This window comes from Anomalospiza imberbis, unplaced genomic scaffold (genome assembly GCF_031753505.1).
Source record: "Anomalospiza imberbis isolate Cuckoo-Finch-1a 21T00152 unplaced genomic scaffold, ASM3175350v1 scaffold_782, whole genome shotgun sequence".
NCBI classification, from domain to species: Eukaryota; Metazoa; Chordata; class Aves; order Passeriformes; family Viduidae; genus Anomalospiza; species Anomalospiza imberbis.
In genome coordinates this window covers 29,913-50,150 of record NW_027100400.1, presented here as the reverse complement: position 1 = coordinate 50,150, position 20,238 = coordinate 29,913, and the positions used below count along the sequence as shown (strand labels likewise).

Sequence of the window (20,238 nt, the reverse complement as noted above, 5' to 3'; positions counted from 1 at the left end):
TTTGGGGTTTGGGATTCGGGGTCTGAGCTGCGCTGCGCCTCAAACTCCTGCCTGGGATCCGGATTTGGGGTTTGGGATCGGGACTTGGGGATTGGGGTTTAGGACTGGGGTCCGGGCTGTGCTGCGCCTCGAACTCCTGCCTGGGATCGGGATTTGGGGTTTGGGATTTGGGGTTTGGGGTTTGGGATTGGGGTCCAGGCTGTGCTGCGCCTCGAACTCCTGCCTGGGATGTGGATTTGGGGTTTGGGGTTTGGGATTGGGATTTGGGGTTTGGGATCGCAATTTGGGGTTTGGGATCGGGATTTGTGGTTTGGGGTTTGGAATTGGGGTGCGGGCTGCGCTGCGCCTCGAACTCCTGCCTGGGATTGGGATTTGGGGTTTGGGATCGGGATTTGGGGTTTGGGATCGGGGTTTGGGATTGGGGTCTGGGCTGTGCTGCGCCTCAAACTCCTGCCTGGGATTGGGATTTGGGGTTTGGGATCAGGATTAGGGATTTGGGATTGGAGTCTGGGCTGTGCTGTGCCTCGAACTCCTGCCTGGGATCAGGATTTGGGGTTTGGGATCAGGATTTGGGGTTTGGGATTGAGATTGGAGTCCGGGCTGTGCTGTGCCTCAAACTTGTGCTTGGGATCGGGATTTGGGATTGGGACTGGGGTCCGGGCTGTGTTGCACCTCAAACTCCTGCCTAGGATCGGGATTTGGGGTTTGGGATTTGGGATTGGGATTGGGGTCCGGGCTGCACTGTGCCTCAAACTCGTGCTTGGGATCGGGATTTGGGGTTTGGGATTGGCATTTGGGGATTGGGGTATGGGATTGGGATTGGGGTCCAGGCTTCACTGTGCCTCAAACTCCTGACTGGAGTTTTGGGATATGGGAATATGGGATTGGGGTCTGGGCAATTCTGGGTTCCCCCAGGAACAGGGGAGAAAAGCACTCAGGGAAAGAAGCAGAGGAGGGGAAAAATGCCCCAAAACCGGGAAAGTGAAAGAGAATGGGCAGGGAGAACCCCAGGAGCAATAAAGAGGGAAAAAGGGAAGGAAAGGAGCAGGGGAAGAGGGGAGGGGGGATGGGCCTATCCCTGTCAGCCTGAGTCCGGTCCCATCCCTGCTTCCACCTTTTCTCATCCCATTCCTGTCCCCTCCCTCCCTCCCTCTCAGTCCCGGCATCCTCCAGTCTCCACCCCCATCCCATCGATCCCATCCCATCCCATTGATCCCATCGATCCCATCCCATCGATCCCATCCCATCCCATTGATCCCATCGATCCCATCGATCCCATCCCATCGATCCCATCCCAATCCCGAGCTCCGTCCTGTCCCCATCCCGCCCCCTTCCCCACTCCATCCTCATCCTGATCCCCATTCCCAATCCTCTTCCCACCCCAATCCCTGCCATGTTCCTGTCCCAGTCCTGATCCCCTCTCTGTCCCTGATCCCACCCTGTTCCCACCCGACCTCAGTCCCGCCTCAATCCCATCCTGATCCTGATCCCTGCCCCGTCCCGATCCCAATCCCATCCCAGTCCACCCCCATCCCCATACCTGTTCCCGTCCTCATTCCCGCCCCAATCCCTGCTCCATCCCCATCCCATCGATCCCAATCCCATCAATCCTATGCCATCCCATTTCATCACATCCCACTGATCCCATCCCATCCCGCGGATCCCGTCCCGCTCCCGTTCCCGCTGACCGCAGACGCTGGGTGTTGGAGGACACCCCGGACAGGCGGTAGATGCCATCGACCACCCCGTGCTGCTCCACGAACTCCGTGCAGCTCCGGAGCACCTGCGGCACTGCAGGACCCCACCCGATCCCACGGGATCCCAGTGAGCCTGGATCCCACGGGATCCCACTGATCCCAGATCCCACAGGGTCTGAGTGATCCCAGATCCCACTGGTCCCAGATCCACCAGGGTCTGACTGATCCTGTATCCCGCAGAGCCCAACTGAGCTCGGATTCCAGAGCCAAACTGATCCTGGATCTAAAAGAACCCAGCTGATCCCAGATCCGAGAGCATCCAACTGAGCCCAGATCTGACAGAGCCCAGCTGATCCTGGATCCACCAGAGCCCAGCTGATCCTGGATCTAATGGTGCCTGCTGGACCCAGCTCCAGACCTGGATCTGGCACCGCACACCTGAACCCAAACCCAAATCCTGGATCTGGCATCGCCCACCTGGGCCTGGCCCTGGCCCCACCAGCACCGGGGGATGGGGAGGACCTCGGCCAGCACCCCCTGGATGTCTCCACAGGATCCCTGCACTGGTCCTGGGCCACCAGCTCCAGGGATGGGGCCAGCAATCCCACAGGGATGGGGCTATTGGTTCCGTAGGGATGGGGCCACCAACTCCACATCAGGATCACCGGTTCCATGGGAATGAGGCCACTGAATCCCAAAGGATGGAGACACCAACCCCACAGGATTAGGCCACCAAATCCCAAGAAATGAGGACACCAACTCCACAGGGATGAGGCCACCAAAATCCTGACGAACAGGGCCATCAAATCCATGGGGATGAGGCCACCACATTCCAAGGGATGGTGCCACCAACTCCAGAAGGACAAAGTCACCAAATCCCAGAGGATGGAGCCACCAAATCTGTGGAAATGAGGCCACCAAATCCCAAAGGATGGAGCCACCAACCCCAAGGAACAGACCCCCCCCACCCCTCAGGGCCAACCCCCCTGAGATTGGAGCCCCACCAAGCTCCAACCCCCCCAAATCCCGGCCGAGCCTCGGTGGCCGCGACGCTTCCTGGAGCCCCGGTGACGCAACGCGTGGCGCAAGTCCCCCTGCAGGGCCCCTTCCCCGCTTCCGTCGGTGGCCCTGGTGGCCCTGGTGGCCCCCGGGGGGCTCAGGGGGTGGGCTGGCTGGTGGCACTCACCGTCCTGCCCCGAGCGCTGGAGATGCTCGCGGAGGTCACAGCCGAAGAGCCGCTCCCGGGAGCCGCCCTTGCGCCTCGCCCGCTGCCGGGCCTTGAGCGCCAGGGACATGGGGACGGGGACACGGCCGGGGACAGCGCGGGGGACACGGCCGGGGACACGGGGGCCACGCCAGGGGGGTCCCGGCGCTGTCCCCGTAGGGGTGGCAGGAAGGCGGAGGCCGCGCTCGAGGCGCTTCCTGCTCCCCGCGGCCGCGAAACCACAGCGAGGGCGGGGACGCCTGCGCACACGCGTGTGCAAGGGACACGCCCTGGGGACAGGGGACACACGGGTGTGTGGGGGGCACACCCTGGGGACACCTGAGTGTGCAGGGGACACACCCTGGGGACACCTGAGTGTGTGAGGGACACGCCCTGGGGACACCTGAGTGTGCAGGGGACACACCCTGGGGACACCTGAGTGTGTGAGGGACACGCCCTGGGGACAGGGGACACACGGGTGTGTGAGGGACACGCCCTGGGGACACCTGAGTGTGTGAGGGACACGCCCTGGGGACACCTGAGTGTGCAGGGGACACACCCTGGGGACACCTGGGTGTGTGAGGGACACGCCCTGGGGACAGGGGACACACGGGTGTGTGAGGGACACGCCCTGGGGACAGGGGACACACGGGTGTGTGAGGGACACACCCTGGGGACACCTGAGTGTGCAGGGGACACGCCCTGGGGACACCTGAGTGTGTGAGGGACACGCCCTGGGGACACCTGAGAGTGTGAGGGACACGCCCTGGGGACAGGGGACACACGGGTGTGTGAGGGACACGCCCTGGGGACACCTGAGTTGCTGAGGGACACGCCCTGGGGACACCTGAGTGTGCAGGGGACACACCCTGGGGACACCTGAGTGTGCAGGGGACACGCCCTGGGGACACCTGAGTGTGTGAGGGACACGCCCTGGGGACATCCCAATGTGTATGACACACCTGGAATCACTTGGGCACATCTGGGGGCATTTGAGCACACCTGGGGACACACCTGGGGACACACCTGGGGACATCCTTGCACGCCCCCTTGCACACTCCCCTGCCCCCCTCACCAGCTCACCTGCAGCCCCAGCCCCGCCCACTCCACCCTCGCACCCACAGTGCCACCCCTCTGTCACCCCCGTGTCACCCACGTGTCTCAGTGTGACCCCTGTGCCACCCGCATGTCACCGTGTCACCCGTGCCACCCTGGTGTCACCTGTGTGTTATTGTGTCACCCGCGTGTCTTGGTGTCACCCGCGTGTCACCGTGTCACCCGTGCCACCCTGGTGTCACCTGTGTGTTATTGTGTCACCCGCGTGTCTCGGTGTCACCCACATGTCACCATGTCACCCGTGCCACCCTGGTGTCACCTGTGTGTTATTGTGTCACCCGCGTGTCTCGGTGTCACCCGCATGTCACCGTGTCACCCGTGCCACCCTGGTGTCACCTGTGTGTTATTGTGTCACCCGCGTGTCTCGGTGTCACCCGCATGTCACCGTGTCACCCGTGCCACCCTGGTGTCACCTGTGTGTTATTGTGTCACCCGCGTGTCTTGGTGTCACCCACGTCACCGTGTCACCCCCCATATCACTCACATCAGCCGCGTGTCTCGGTGTCACCCGTGCCACCCTGGTGTCACCTGTGTGTTATTGTGTCACCCGCGTGTCTTGGTGTCACCCACATGTCACCGTGTCACCCCCATATCACTCACATCAGCCGCGTGTCTCGGTGTCACCCGTGCCACCTGTGTGTTATTGTGTCACCCACGTGTCTCGGTGTCACCCGCATGTCACCGTGTCACCCCCATATCACTCACATCAGCCGCGTGTCTCGGTGTCACCCGTGCCACCCTGGTGTCACCTGTGTGTTATTGTGTCACCCGCGTGTCTCGGTGTCACTCCCGTGTCACCCCCATGTCACCCACATTACCTGTGTCACCCGTGTGTCTCGGTGTCCCCCCGTGTCCCCCCCGTGTCCCCAAGCTGTCACACTCGGGCCCAGTCCCGCGGGTCCTTTATTTACAGGGTCTATACACGGCTGTACAGCCCCTCCCCCAGCCCGGGGGGGAGGGGACACGGCTGTCCCCAGTGCCACCCAGCCCGGGAGAGAGGGGACACGGCTGTCCCCAGTGCCACCCAGCCCGGGAGAGAGGGGACACGGCTGTCCCCAGTGCCACCCAGCCCGGGAGAGAGGGGACACGGCTGTCCCCAGTGCCACCCAGCCCGGGAGAGAGGGGACACGGCTGTCCCCAGTGCCACCCAACCCGGGAGAGAGGGGACACGGCTGTCCCCAGTGCCACCCAGCCCGGGAGAGAGGGGACACGGCTGTCCCCAGTGCCACCCAGCCCGGGAGAGAGGGGACACGGCTGTCCCCAGTGCCACGCAGCCCGGGGGGGCTTGGGGGGACACAGCTGTCCCCAGTGCCACCCAGCCCAGGGGGGTTTGGGGGGACACGGGGGCTCCTGCCCTGCTCGGTCCTGGGGAGTTTGGGGAGTCCTGGGGGTCCCCGATGTCACCACAAGTGTCCCCAGCCCGCAGTTGGGTGGCACTTGGGGACAGGAGCTTGTCCTGGGGCTCGTCCCCATGCCTGTGATGGCAGGGGGGTGGCACTTGGGGACAGGAGCTTGTCCTGGGGCTCGTCCCCTTGCCTGTGATGGCAGGGGGGTGGCACTTGGGGACAGGAGCTTGTCCTGGGGCTCGTCCCCTTGCCTGTGATGGCAGGGGGGTGGCACTTGGGGACAGGAGCTTGTCCTGGGGCTCGTCCCCACGCCTGTGATGGCAGGGGGGTGGCACTTGGGGACCAGAGTCCATCTCTGAAGCAGGGAGGTGGCACTTGGGGACCGGAGAATGTCCTTGAGCTCAGTGGTGTCCCCAAGCCTGTGCCAGCAGCAAGGTGACACCTGGGGACTGAAGAATGTCCTGGGGCTTGGTGGTGTCCCCAGCTCCATGTGCCAGCAGGGAGGTGACACTTGGGGACCAGAGTCTTTGCTTGACCCCACACCAGCAGGGAGGTGACACCCGGGGACCGCAGCCAGTCCTGGGGCACTGTCCTTGTCCCCAGCCCCACACCAGCAGGGAGGTGACACCTGGGGACTGAAGTCCATCCTTGACCCCACACCAGCAGGGAGGTGACACAGTCCTGGGGCACTGTCCTTGTCCCCAACCCCACACCAGCAGGGAGGTGACACCCGAGGACCAGAGTCCATCTTGACCCCACACCAGCAGGGAGGTGACACCCGGGGACCAGAGCAGTGGGGACAGAGCCAGGTGGGTGGGGGGGGGGCTGGCTGTCCCCAGGTGTCCCCAGGTGTCCCCCCGGTGCCCGGCTCACACCAGGTGGCCGCGGCCGTTGATGTAGATGCCGTTGGAGCTGGGCTTGGCCTGCAGCATCCCGTTCTCCTGCACGAAGTGCGTCATGGCCGCCTTGATGGGGTCCCCCCCGCCGCCCCCCTCCTCCTCCTCCTCCTTGGGGTCCTTCCCGCCAGGCGCCGGCGGCGGTGGCGCCGCGGTGACAACGGGGACAACGGGGACGTCGGTCTGCGTCTCGATCTCCCGCACCGTGGAGAGCGTGGAGTAACTGCGGCCCTCGGGCTCCTCGCTCTGGGGACAAGGGACACGTCAGGGGCGCCACCGGGCATGGGGTGGGGATTGATGGGGACATGGGCACCGTGGGGACATGGAGACCCATGGGGACAAAGGGAGACCAGTGGGGACACAGGGACCACTGGGGACATGGGGACATGGGGACCAGTGAGGACATGGACACCGTGGGGACATCAGCACCGTGGGGACACGGGGACCACTGGGGACATTGGCACCATGAGGACATGGGGACCATTTGGAACATGGACAAGTGGGGACATCAGCACCGTGGGGACATGGGGACCATGGGGACCAAGGGAGACCAGTGGGGACACAGGGACCACTGGGGACATGGGGACCATGGGGACCAGTGGGGACATGGACACCGTGGGGGGGACCAGTGGGGACATTGGCACCATGAGGACATGGGGACCATTGGGAACATGGACAAGTGGGGACATCAGCACCGTGGGGACATGGGGACCAAGGGAGACCATTGGGACATGGGGACATGGCATTGATGGGGACATGGGGACCATGGGGACATGGCATTGATGGGGACATTGCCACCATGAGGACATAGGGACTGCTGGGGACACCGACACTGCTGGGGACATGGGTGCCACCAGGGACATGGCCACCGTGGGGACATGGACATCACTTGGGACACGGACACTGATCAGAACAAGGGCAGGCAAGGACAGGGACACCAATGGGGACACGGGGAGGACCGGGTGACGTGGGCACCATGGGGACATGGGCATCACCAGTGACACGGGCACTGTGGGGGACATGGGTGACAGGAGTGTCACTGGGGACACAGACACCCCCAGGAACACGGTGCCCCCGTGTCCCTCGTGTCCCCGTGTCTCACCATGGCGGAGCAGATGCTGGTGCCACGCAGGCTGTCCCCTCGCAGGCTGTCCCCTCGCAGGCTGCCCTGGCGACTCTCCGTCCGCAGCTGCAGCGTCTCCTCCAGCTGGGACAGCCTGGTCAGCACCCAGGACACCCCACAGACACCCCACGGACACCCCTGGACACCCCACAGTCCAGCCCCATGGACTGACCCCATGGACACTGCATGGACATGCCTGGAGACCCCATGGACATTCCATGGACACCGCATGGACACCCCGAAGTCTGACCCCATGGACATCCCATGGACACCCCGAAGTCTGACCCCATGGACACCCCATGGACACCCCAAAGTCTGACCCCATGGACACCCCATGGACACCGCATGGACACCCCAAAGTCTGACCCTGGGGACACTCCATGGACACCCCATGGACACCCCAAAATCTGACCCCATGGACACCCCATGGACACCGCATGGACACCCCAAAGTCTGACCCTGGGGACACTCCATGGACACCCCATGGACACCCCAAAATCTGACCCCATGGACACCCCATGGACACCGCATGGACACCCCAAAGTCTGACCCCGGGGACACCCCATGGACATTTCTTGGACACCCCAAGGACACCCCAAAGTCTGACCCGGTGGACACTCCATGGACACCCCATGGACACCCCAAAGTCTGACCCCATGGACACCCCATGGACATTTCTTGGACACCCCAAGGACACCCCAAAGTCTGAGCCCATGGACACCCCATGGACACCGCATGGACACCCCAAAGTCTGACCCCATGGACACCCCATGGACATTTCTTGGACACCCCAAGGACACCCCAAAGTCTGAGCCCAAGGACACTCCATGGACACCCCACAGCCCAACCCAAGCCCCTTTCCTTGGGCACCCCAAGGCCAAGCTCCCCCCACCCCAGGCCCCCCAAACCCCTCCTGGCCCCCCGGTTTCCGTGTCCCCACCTGTGCCCGGGGGTCGCTGCTGTGGCTGGAGTGGAGCCTCCGGATGGAATTTTCCCGGGTCAGCGTCAGCTCCTCCTCGCTGGGGACACGGGGGACACTCAGCACCGGTGTCCCCTCCCCTGTCCCCTCATGTCCTGCTGTATCCCCCCGTGTCCTCCCGTGTCCCCTCGTGGCCATCTCCCACATCCCCAGTGTCACCCATGTCCCCGTGGGGTGTCCCACCCTTGTCCTGCCGTGTCCCCCGTGTCCCTTGTGTCCTGCCATGTCCCCATGTCCCTTCATGTACCCGTGTCCCTCTGTGTCCCCCCATGTCCCCCCGTGTCCCCTCCCTTACTACTTCTCGGAGATGCGCTGGGTCTTGCGTTTGTGGTACAGGGTCATGACCACCACGACGATGACGAGGACGCAGAGCAGGACGGCGGCGATGACCCCGACCACGACCACCGAGGCCGACACCAGGTCCACGCGGCGCACGGTGTCCTCTGCGGGACCCCACGGGGGTCAGGGGACACCCCAAACCGGGGGGACACCCCACAGGGGTCAGGGGACACCCCGAACCGGGGGGACACCCCACAAGGGTCAGGGGACACCCCAGAAGGATCAGGGGACATCCCAAAAGGATCAGGGGACACCCCGAACCAGGGGGACATCCCATGGGAGTCAGGGGACACCCCAAAAGGATCAGGGGACACCCCACAGGGGTCAGGGGACATCCCAAACCATGGGGACATCCCATGGGGGTCAGGGGACACCCCAAAAGGATCAGGGGACATCCCAAAAGGGAGGGGACACCCCACAGGGGTCAGGGGACATCCCAAACCATGGGGACATCCCATGGGGGTCAGGGGACACCCCAAAAGGATCAGGGGACACCCCACAGGGGTCAGGGGACATCCCAAACCGGGGGGACATCCCATGGGGGTCAGGGGACACCCCAAAAGGATCAGGGGACACCCCACAGGGGTCAGGGGACATCCCAAACCATGGGGACATCCCATGGGGGTCAGGGGACATCCCAAACCATGGGGACATCCCATGGGGGTCAGGGGACACCCCACAGGGGTCAGGGGACATCCCAAACCGGGGGGACATCCCATGGGGGTCAGGGGACACCCCAAAAGGATCAGGGGACATCCCAAATCGGGGGGACACTCCACAAGGGTCAGGGGACATCCCGCGTGGGTCAGGCGACATCCCAAACTGGGGGAGACCCCAAAGGGGTCAGTGGGACACCCCAAAAGGTGGTGTGGGACAGTGGGTGGGTGACCAGTGGGTTGGAATGGACAGCAAGAGGTGTCAGAGGGACAGATGGACAGACAAATCCATGGATGGACAAGTCCATGGACGGACAGATGGATGGACAGATGGACGAGTCCATGGATGGGTGGGTGGAGGGGTGTCCATGATCAGATGGACTGACAAGGACTTCCAGGGGTGGGAGGATGGACAGATGGACAGGCCCGTGGATGGACAAGCCCGTGGACCGTGTGTGGGTGGGTGACCAATGGGTGGGGATGGACAGCGAGAGGTGTCAGAGGGACGGATGGACAGACGGATGGATGGACAGATGGACGGATAAGCAGGAATCTGGAGGCATGGCCAGATGAGTGAGTGGACAGGAGGGTGGATGAGTGGACAGAAGGACGGAGGAGTGGACGGAAGGGTGGATGAGTGGACAGAAGGACGGAGGAGTGGACGGAAGGGTGGATGAGTGGACAGAAGGATGGATGAGTGGACAGAAGGGCGGATGAGTGGACAGAAGGGTGGATGAGTGGACGGAAGGACGGATGAGTGGACAGAAGGGTGGATGAGTGGACAGAAGGGCAGAGGAGTGGACAGAAGGACGGATGAGTGGACAGAAGGACGGGTTAGGGGACGGAAGGGTGGAGGAGTGGACGGCAGGGCGGGTGAGCAGGCAGTGAGTAAAGCAGGGCTGGATGAGCACACGATGAGTGGACGGGCGTGGAGGAGGGATGGACGTTGGTGGGATGGGCACAGGAAGGGAGGAGCAGAGGAGGGAGGGACAGACGGGTGGATGGATGTGTGGATGGACAGATGGACAGATGAGTGGGTGGACAAGTGGATGGATGGATGGATGGATGGATGGATGGGTGGATGGATGGATGGATGGATGGATGGATGGATGGATGGATGGATGGAGGGATGGATGGATGGGTGGACAAGTGGATGGACAGACAGATACAGAAACCAAGCCCAGCACTCCCCTCACCACACCCTGTCCCTTCTGTTACCCCCACCCTCGGAGGTGTCCCCGCCGCCGCTGTCCCCACCTGTGGCACGTCCCCGGATGCTGACGTTAGCCCGGGCCTCCTTGGCGGCCACGCGGTTGGACACTCGGCACACGTAGTCACCGGCGTCGGCCACGGCCAACGGCCGCTGGAACAGCAGCGTGTCGCCCTTGGCCCTGACGCCCGCGGGCAGCGGCCCGTCCACCCTGCGGGGACAGCCTGGTGTCAGCCCCGGTGACAGCCCCGGTGACAGCCCCCATGATAACCCCAGTGACAGCCCCGGTGACAGCCCCTGGTAACAGCCCTGGTGACATCTCCTCATGACAGCCTCGGGTGACAACCCCCAGTGACAGCTCCCAGTGTCAGCCCCCCGGTGACATCTCCCGGTGACACCCCCCGGCGTGCCCGGGCGGGTGGTGGCGGTGCCATCAAAGCCGGCGGTGCCGGTTCCCACGGGTGACGCCCAGCCGGGCACCGCGGGGCCTGTCCGGGCACGCGGCACTGCCAGGCCCAGCCACGGCGGCACCGGCACCGGCACGGGCGTGGGCAGGGATTGGGATTGGGGAGGTGTGGCAGGGACAGGAGGGACACGGCAGGGACATGGGGGACACGGCAGGGACAGGGAGGGACCAGCACAGACAGCGGGGACACAGCAGGGCCACGGGACATGGCCAGGACACGGACACGGTCGGGGGGACACGGTGGGGACAGAGCCGGGGCAGGGGACGCCGCAGGGACACGAACTTGCTCCAGACCCTGTTGGGGACACAGCCGTGCTCTGGGGACACAGGGGGTGAGGGGACCCAGGGCAGGGGGCTGTAGGGAGGTGACAGGGGGTGACAGTGGCCTCACCGTGTCCAGTTGTAGGTCGGGGGGGGGTTGCCGTCCCCCAGGCAGGTCAGCGCCGCCCCTTCCATCCCCTCCTGCCACTCGGCCGTGTGGCCCAGCACCGACGCGTCCGACAGGTCTGGGGACACGGGGACACCGAGGGGACAGTCAGGGGACAAGGTCCCACGGCCCCGCTGTGCCCCCCATGGCCACAGTGTCCCCCTGTGTCCCTCACCCTCCCCACACCCAGTGTCCCACCCTCCGTGTCCCCAAGGTCCTCCGTGCCAGCATCCCCCAGTGTCACCTGTGTCCCCCATGTCCCCAGCACCCTCCACCTGCCCAGTGCCCACCATGTCCCCAAAGTCCCCAGTGCCCCCAGTGCTCCCCACGATTCTCATGTCCCCAGTGTCCCCCATGTCCCCAGCGCCCCCCTCACCCTCCACGTCCCCTGTGCCCAGGATGTCCCCAAGACCCTCCATGTCCCCAGTGTCCTCCACACCTCTCGATATCCCCAGTGCCTCTGTGTCCCTCAAGGCTCTCCATGTCCCCAGTGCCCATCGTGTCCCCAGGACCTTTCATGTCCCCATGCCCCCAAATGTCCCCCATGCCCCCAATGCCCTCCATGTCCCCCCCTGTCCCCAATGTCCCCCCTGTCCCCAGTGCCCCTACATGTCCCCAGTGCTCTCCACAGAACCCCTGTCCCCAATGTCCTCCTTGTCCCCAGTGCTCCTCCATGTCCCCAACTCCTTCCATGTCCCCAACACCCTCCATGTCCCCTGTCATCCCCCACGTCCCCAGTGTCCCCATGTCCCCAGTGCTCCCCCTGTCCCCAATGCCCTCCATGTCCCCAACTCCTTCCACGTCCCCAATGCCCATCACACCCCATGTCCCCAACACCCTCCATTGTCCCCTGTCATCCCCCACGTCCCCAGTGTCCCCATGTCCCCAGTGCTCCCCCTGTCCCCAATGCCCTCCATGTCCCCAACTCCTTCCACGTCCCCAATGCCCATCACACCCCATGTCCCCAACACCCTCCATGTCCCCTGTCAACCCCCACGTCCCCAACACCCCCCACGCCCCCCCGTCCCCAATGCCCCCTCACATCCCCAAGGCCCCCCATGTCCCCCACGCCCCCCCCGCCCCCCGGCGATGCCCGCTGGCGCACAGGCGACGCTGAGCAGGTGGGTGATCCTCTTCTCGTGGCGCAGGCCGGGGTGTGCCACCACGCAGGTGAGGCTCTTGCCGTTCATGCTGCGCCCAGGCACCAGGAAGAACTCACTGGTGACCGAGGCCGAGCGCGCGTGGGCCGAGCGCCGCGTGGCGTTGGTGCCGCGCACCTCGGTCTCCCAGCGCACCGAGGGCACCGGGCTGCCCTCGGCCGTGCACGAGGCCGCCAGCGTCCGGCCCTGGCCCTCCTCCAGCGGCGGGCCCGGGTTCAGGATGGGCAGCGGTGGCACTGCCAGGGGGACAGGGCGGTCAGGCGCGCGGTGGGGGCGTCGGGGGTGGTGACGCGGGTGGGTCGTTTGGGCGCTCGGTGTGTTGGCGGTGTGTGGAGCGTCCCTGTTGTGTCCCCAGTGCCTTCCGTGTCCCCAAAGTCCCCAGATCCCCCATGCTCATGGTGCTCCCCCTGCCCTCCACGTGCCCCATGTCCCCTGTGCCCCCCATACCCTCCATGTCCCATATGTCCCCATGTCCCCTGTGCCTCATGTGCCCGGTCCCATGTGCCCCATGTCCCCTGTACCCCCATATCCCCCATGTCCCCTATCCCACATGCCCCATGTCCCCAGCCCCACGTGCCCCATGTCCCCTATGTCCCCTGTACCCGCCATGTCCCCTATCCCACGTGCCCTATGTCCCCTGTCCCCCATGTCCCCTGTGTCCCACACGCCCCATGTGTCCCCAGCCCCACGTGCCCCACATGCTCCATGTCCCCTGTGTCCCATGTGCCCCATGTCCCCTGCACCCCCATACCCCACATGCCCCATGTCCCGTGTCCCGCGTGCCCCACAGGTCCCCAGCCCCACATTCCCCACGTCCCTGTCCCCCGTCCCCCGTGTCCCATGTGTCCCCAGCCTCACATGCCCTACATGCCCAATGTCCCCGGTCCCCCATGTCTCCTGTGTCCCACATGCCCCATATGCCTCACGTCCCTGTCCCATGTCCCCTGTCCCGTGCCCCACGTGCCCCCAGCCCCACATGCCCCACGTCCCTGCCCCCTGCCCCGTGCCCCACGTGTCCCCCACCCCACGTCCCTGTCCCCTGTCCCCGTGCTCACCCAGCACCCTGAGCGTGAGGCGCCCCTCGAAGTTGCCCATGGGGAAGGTGATCAGGTGGCACTCGTAGTCGCCCTCGTCGCCCTGCACGGCGTTGCGCAGGACGATGGCCCCGTCGCCCAGGTCGCCGTGGCCGTGGCGCAGCACGCGGCCGGCGAAGGGCTCCTGCACGTGCTCGCCGTGCTGCGGGTTCAGCACGGCCACCTCGGCGGGCACCGCGCCCGGGCTGCGCTTCAGCCACGTCACCTGCACCACCTGCTCCTGCTCCTGCGCCCGGTACCGGCACGGCAGCACCACGTCCTGCCCCAGCACGGCCGTCACGCTGCGCGGCACCTCCACGCGGCCACCGCCTGCGGGACAGGGGTGACACCTGAGTGACACCTGAGGGACACCCGAGGGACACCTGAGGGACACCCGAGGGACACCCGTCTGTGGGTACAGGCACCTCCACGCAGCCACCGCCTGCAGGACAGGGGTGACACCTGAGTGACACCGGAGGGACACCTGAGGGACACCCGAGGGACACCTGTCTGTGGGTACAGGCACCTCCACACAGCCACTGCCTGTGGGACAGGGTGACACCTGAGTGACACCTGAGGGACACCTGAGGGACACCTGAGTGTGACACCTATGAGGGACACCTGTGAGGGACACCTGTGAGGGACACCTGTGAGGGACACCTGAGTGTGACACCTGTGAGGGACACCTGTGAGGGACACCCGAGTGACACCTGAGGGACACCTGTCTGTGGGTACAGGCACCTCCATGCGGCCACCGCCTGTGGGACAGGGGTGACACCTGAGTGACACCTGAGGGACACCCGAGGGACACCCGAGGGACACCTGAGGGACACCTGAGGGACACCCGAGGGACACCCGAGGGACACCTGTCTGTGGGTACAGGCACCTCCATGCGGCCACCGCCTGTGGGACAGGGGTGACACCTGAGTGACACCGGAGGGACACCTGAGGGACACCCGAGGGACACCCGAGGGACACCTGTCTGTGGGTACAAGCACCTCCACACGGCCACCGCCTGCGGGACAGGGTGACACCTGAGTGACACCTGAGGGACACCTGAGGGACACCTGAGTGTGACACCTATGAGGGACACCTGTGAGGGACACCTGTGAGGGACACCCGAGTGACACCTGAGGGACACCTGAGTGTGACACCTGTGAGGGACACCTGTGAGGGACACCCGAGTGACACCTGAGGGACACCTGTCTGTGGGTACAGGCACCTCCACGCGGCCACCGCCTGCGGGACAGGTGTGACACCTGAGTGACACCTGAGGGACACCTGAGTGTGACACCTGTGAGGGACACCTGTGAGGGACACCTGTCTGTAGGTACAGGCACTTCCACGCGGCCACCGCCTGCAGGACAGGGGTGACACCTGAGGGACACCTGAGGGACACCCAAGGGACACCTGTCTGTGGGTACAGGCACCTCCACGCAGCCACCGCCTGCAGGACAGGGGTGACACCTGAGTGACACCTGAGGGACACCTGAGTGACACCCAAGGGACACCTGTATGTGGGTACAGGCACCTCCACACAGCCACTGCCTGTGGGGACATGGGGACAGGGGCTGACACCTGAATGTGTCACCTGTGTGAGCAGGTGTGGCACTGAGCGGGCACAGGGATGGGCAGGGGGACATGGTGGGGACAGGCACGTGGCACCTCCACACCCCCCCACCTGTGGGGACACACGGGGACCTCAGTGTGGCCCCTGTGTCACCTGTGGGCACCAGGTGTGATACCAGGTGTGCAAGGGGCTGTGGGACACCCACGTGTCCCCTGCGCCACCACCTGTGGGCACCTGGGGTGATGTCGAGTGTACGAGAGCACACCTGGGCACACCTGGGCACACCTGGGGACACCTGGGCACACCTGGGGACACCCGGGTACACCTGGGCAGACCTGGGGACACCTGCACGGGGCTCGGGGACACCTGGGTACACCTGGGGACACCTGCACAGGGCTTGGGGACACCTGGGCACACCTGGGCACACCTGGGGACACCTGTGCTTGCCCTCACATCCATTCAGGAGCCCTTGGGCACACTCGCACACACCTGGGCACACCTGCAGGATTTGGGGTTCAGGTTGGGGGGCTGGCTGGGGTTTGGGGTGCAGGATTTGGGGTTCGGGTGCTGGGGGCTGATCGGGGGGTTTGAGGTGCAGATTTGGGGTGCAGCTTTTGGGGTGCAGGAATTGGGGAGCGGGTTTGGGAGGCCGATCGGGAGATTTGGGGTGCGATTCTGGGGTGCGGTTTTGGGGGCTGGCTGAGTGTTTGGGGTGCGAGTTCGGGGTGCAGGGTTTGGGGGGGGCTGATCGGGGCAGGGAGGTTTGAGGTGCATTTTTGGGGCTGCAGATTTGGGGTGCGGTTTTGGGGGCTGGCTGAGGTTTTCAGGGCAGGTTTGGGGTGCAGGATTTGGGACTCACTAGGCGCCTTTAGGTGCGAGTTTGGGGTGCAGGGTTTGGGGGGCTGCGGTGCATTTTTGGAGGTGCATTTTTGGGAGGGGGCGTGTCCCGCAGGTCTGGGGGGCGTGTCCCGCCCCGCCGCCGCCGCCGCCGCCAGAAGCGGCCGGGCCGGCCCGTCCAGCCCAACCGGCCGGGACGGATCCCGCGCTGCCGCCCCCGCCGAGCCCCCCGGGGGCTCCCCAAAATGCCCCCCTCCATCCCAACCCCCCTGAGGACCCCCGGGTTCATTAACCCTTTCAGTAAGTGCCCCGCAGCCTCCCCGCGCTAACCCCGCCGCCTCCACGTGCCTCAGTTTCCCCGAGCGCCTCCGCGCTCGCAGAGCGAACGGGGAGCTCGGGGGGGGGGGGGGGTCCCGGGAAGGCTCCGGCGAGGCGGGGGGGACCCCGCGGGGGTCGCGGCGGCCTTGGGGCGGTTCTGGGGTTCCGTGGGGAGGTTCCCCCCTCGGGGCGTCCCCACCCAGCGGGGCGCGAGCGCGTGGGAACCGGCGCGGGGAACCGGCTGAACCGGCCCCGCGGCCCCCACGCCCCGGCCGCGCGCGCGGGGGGGTGGGGGGGGCCAAAACAGCCCCGGCAGCGGGGAACGGGGGGTCCCGGGGGGTCCCGGGGATGGGGGTGGGGTTGGGGTGGGGGGGTTTCCACCCGAACTCCCACGGGGGTGCCCGTGGGGGCAGAGCCCCGCGCTGGGGGGAGGGGAGCCGCTCGGGGCGGTTTTTTCCCACGGGGACGCGCGCGCACGTGCGGGGCCGCCCCCCTGTCCCCTCACCCCGGGGGGGGGGTGGGGACACACGCGTGGAGGGACCACCACACCCCCCCCCCAAAAAAAAAAAAAAAAAAAAAGCGCGCACACGCGCGTGGGAAGCCCTTGCACGCGCGTGTGCTCCCCACGCCACCGCGGGGCTCCGAGGCGGGCGCGGGGACCCCCCCCGAACCCCCCCCCCGTGGGGCGCGGGTCGCGCATGTGGGGGGGGGGATCAGGACCCCCGGGGTGCAGCCGGTGACCCGCGAGGGGTGGGGGGGGGGGGGGGTTGGATCCCAGCCCGTTCCCACGGGTGTCGAGGGGAAACTGAGGCACGGCGGGGGAGGCGGGGCGGGGCAGAGCAGGGGACATCTCCCCCCCCCACACACAACCTGCGTGGGACCCCAAAAAGGGGGCGGGGGTAGGGGCAGGGGGTAAGGGGAGGGGGCGGGACCCCCCCCCCAATCCCCGGGGCATCCCGGTGTCGCCGTTCCCACGGTTTGTCCCCCGCCGGGTGTCCCCAGCGGGGTCCGCGTGCCCTGCCGGGGGGGGGGGGGGGGGGGGGGGAGCGGAGCCCACGCAGAGGCGCAGGTGCGCACCCACGGGCACGCGCGCGGGTGTGCGCGCACACGCGTGTGAATCGCCCGCGGCGCGGGCCGCCCCCCCCCCCCCACGCCCCCCACGCGCGCACGGACACTCGGACACGCGCGCACGGACACTCGGACACGCGCGCACCGACACTCGGACACGCGCGCCCCGACACGCGGGGCCGCAGGTGCGCGGGCCCGCAGGTGCACACGCGAGCGCTCCCACGTACACGCGCGCTCACACCTGCACACGCGTGTGCGCGCACACCCGCGCGCGCCCCCGCGGCTGCCCCCCCCACCGTCCCGCCGCTGCCCCCGGCCCCGGTTTCATTTTCCCGGTTCCGCTTTCGCCCTCCCCTCCCTGGTTTCACCCCACCCCACCCCCCCCCCTCCACGGGAGCCGCTGCCCCCCCGGTCCCGGTTCGGCCCCTCCGGGGGCTGCCGGTGCCCCCCGGGAGCTCCGGGCTGTCCCCGGTGCCTCCGACCCTCGGTGCCGGTTGGGGGGAACCCTGAGAGCCGCCGCTGCCGTTCCCACCCCCGTCCCGGCTCGCAGCCGGGACAGCCGCTCCCGGTCCTTATCCCGGTGCCGGTCCTTATCCCGGTGCCTGTCCCGGTGCCCCCGTGGCCCTTACCGCTCACGGCGAGGAGGAAGCTGAGCAGGAGCACGGGTGCCCCGGGCCGCATCCCGCGGGGGTCCATGCGGAGCGCTCCGGGCTCACGGCGCGGCTCGGCCCCCGGCCAGCACCATCCGGGCCGGAGCGGGCCCCACCGGCACCGCCGGGACAGCCCGGGACGCTCCGGGACAGCCCCGGTCCCACTGCGCAGAAGCCTCGGCGGGTCCCTCCGGGCGGTACCGGGCGGAACCGGGAGCCACCGGCAGCCAGCGGGAGCCACCGGGACGCACCGAGGGGCTCCGGGCTGAGCCGGGCCGGGCCGCGCCGGGCGGGACCGGACGGGACCGGGGCCGATCGGGCCGAGCCGGGCCGGTGGCGGCGGAGGGGCCGGTGCTGCTCGGCTGCGGGACGGGACCGGGGCAGGGGCGGGGCGGGGCCGGGGGGCGGGGCCTGGCGGGGTGGGGCAGGGGGCGGGGCCGGGCGGGGCGGACCGGTCCGGCAGGTCGGGCCGGGGGGCGGGGCCGAGGGCGCGGCCTTAAAAGGGCGATGGCCGCGGGGGGAGCGGTGGGGCCACACCCGGCGGGGGGAGCGGGGACGGCCGGGAGCGCTCCCAGTAACCCTCCACGGACCTCCCAGTGCTCCCAGTAACCCTCCACGGACCTCCCAGTGCTCCCAGTAACCCCTCACAGACCTCCCAGTGCTCCCAGTAACCCTCCACGGACCTCCCAGTGCTCCCAGTAACCCTCCGTGGCATCCCCAGTGCTCCCAGTAACCCTCCACGGACCTCCCAGTGCTCCCAGTAACCCTCCGTGGCATCCCCAGTGCTCCCAGTAACCCTCCACGGACTTCCCAGTGCTCCCAGTAACCCTCCGTGGACCTCCCAGTGCTCCCAGTAACCCTCCGTGGCATCCCCAGTGCTCCCAGTAACCCTCCGTGACATCCCCAGTGCTCCCAGTAACCCTCCACGGACCTCCCAGTGTTCCCAGTAACCCTCCACGGACCTCCCAGTGCTCCCAGTAACCCCTCACAGACCTCCCAGTGCTCCCAGTAACCCTCCGTGGCATCCCCAGTGCTCCCAGTAACCCTCCACGGACCTCCCAGTGCTCCCAGTAACCCCTCACAGACCTCCCAGTGCTCCCAGTAACCCTCCACGGACCTCCCAGTGCTCCCAGTAACCCCTCACAGACCTCCCAGTGCTCCCAGTAACCCTCCGTGGCATCCCCAGTGCTCCCAGTAACCCTCCACGGACCTCCCAGTGCTCCCAGTAACCCTCCAGGGACCTCCCAGTGCTCCCAGTAACCCTCCGTGGCATCCCCAGTGCTCCCAGTAATCCTCCGTGGACCTCCCAGTGCTCCCAGTAACCCTCCACGGACCTCCCAGTGCTCCCAGTAACCCTCCGTGGCATCCCCAGTGCTCCCAGTAACCCCTCACAGACCTCCCAGTGCTCCCAGTAACCCTCCGTGGCATCCCCAGTGCTCCCAGTAATCCTCCGTGGACCTCCCAGTGCTCCCAGTAACCCTCCACGGACCTCCCAGTGCTCCCAGTAACCCTCCGTAGCATCCCCAGTGCTCCCAGTAAGCCCCATGGACCTCCCAGTGACATCCCCATGGATTTCCCAGTGCTGCCAGTAACCCTCCATGGCACTCCCAGTGCCACCCAGACCTCCCAGTGTTCCCAGTAACCCTCCGTGGTACCCCCAGTGCCCCTCGTATCCCTCCCAGTCCATTCCAGCCCCTCACCAGTGCTCCCAGCGCGCCCCCCAATCCTTCCCCTTTGCCCCCCCAGCATATCCCAGTTCCTTCCCACAGCTGGGGGACGTCACCGACACCCCCAAAAGTTTTGGGATCCCCAAATTTCCCCGGACCCCACAGGGAAACCCACGGGGAGTTGGTGGGCGGGGGGTGTGGGAATTTATTGGCACAGCGAAATTTGGGAAATTTGGGAAAAGCCGGGAATGGGAGAGGGAGGGATCAGCAGAGGCCGGACCCAGCTGAACACACCCGGGGGACCCCAAAATTGGAGAGGGAAACGGGGACCCCCTCAGGACCCCCCAACTTCGGAGCTCTCCGGGGACGGATCCTTGGAAGCGGAGCAGATGTGGAAAATCCCTGGGGGGGGGGGGGAGGAGGAAGAGGGAGGTGG

General features: G+C 66.4%; 2 protein-coding genes across 2 annotated transcripts; both read right to left on the bottom strand.

Annotated features, from left to right (window-relative positions):
- Positions 1 to 332: 332 nt before the first annotated feature.
- On the bottom strand, positions 333 to 3,162 carry LOC137467776 (rho GTPase-activating protein 30-like; the record flags this gene model as incomplete). Its single annotated transcript, XM_068179204.1, has 3 exons — positions 2,884 to 3,162; positions 1,689 to 1,791; positions 333 to 359 (listed from the first exon to the last, which is right to left on the bottom strand). Coding segments are annotated over exons 1-3 (239 nt in total), but the record flags the coding sequence as incomplete, so codon positions are not given.
- A 2,466-nt stretch (positions 3,163 to 5,628) lies between these two features.
- On the bottom strand, positions 5,629 to 18,302 carry LOC137467774 (nectin-4-like). Its single transcript, XM_068179202.1, has 9 exons — positions 18,115 to 18,302; positions 13,675 to 14,022; positions 12,565 to 12,855; positions 11,424 to 11,538; positions 10,614 to 10,777; positions 8,657 to 8,804; positions 8,323 to 8,401; positions 7,362 to 7,466; positions 5,629 to 6,505 (listed from the first exon to the last, which is right to left on the bottom strand). Exons 1-9 carry the CDS (start codon positions 18,179 to 18,181, stop codon positions 6,233 to 6,235), a joined length of 1,590 nt encoding a protein of 529 aa, XP_068035303.1. The 5' UTR covers positions 18,182 to 18,302; the 3' UTR covers positions 5,629 to 6,232.
- Between the last annotated feature and the right edge of the window lie 1,936 nt (positions 18,303 to 20,238).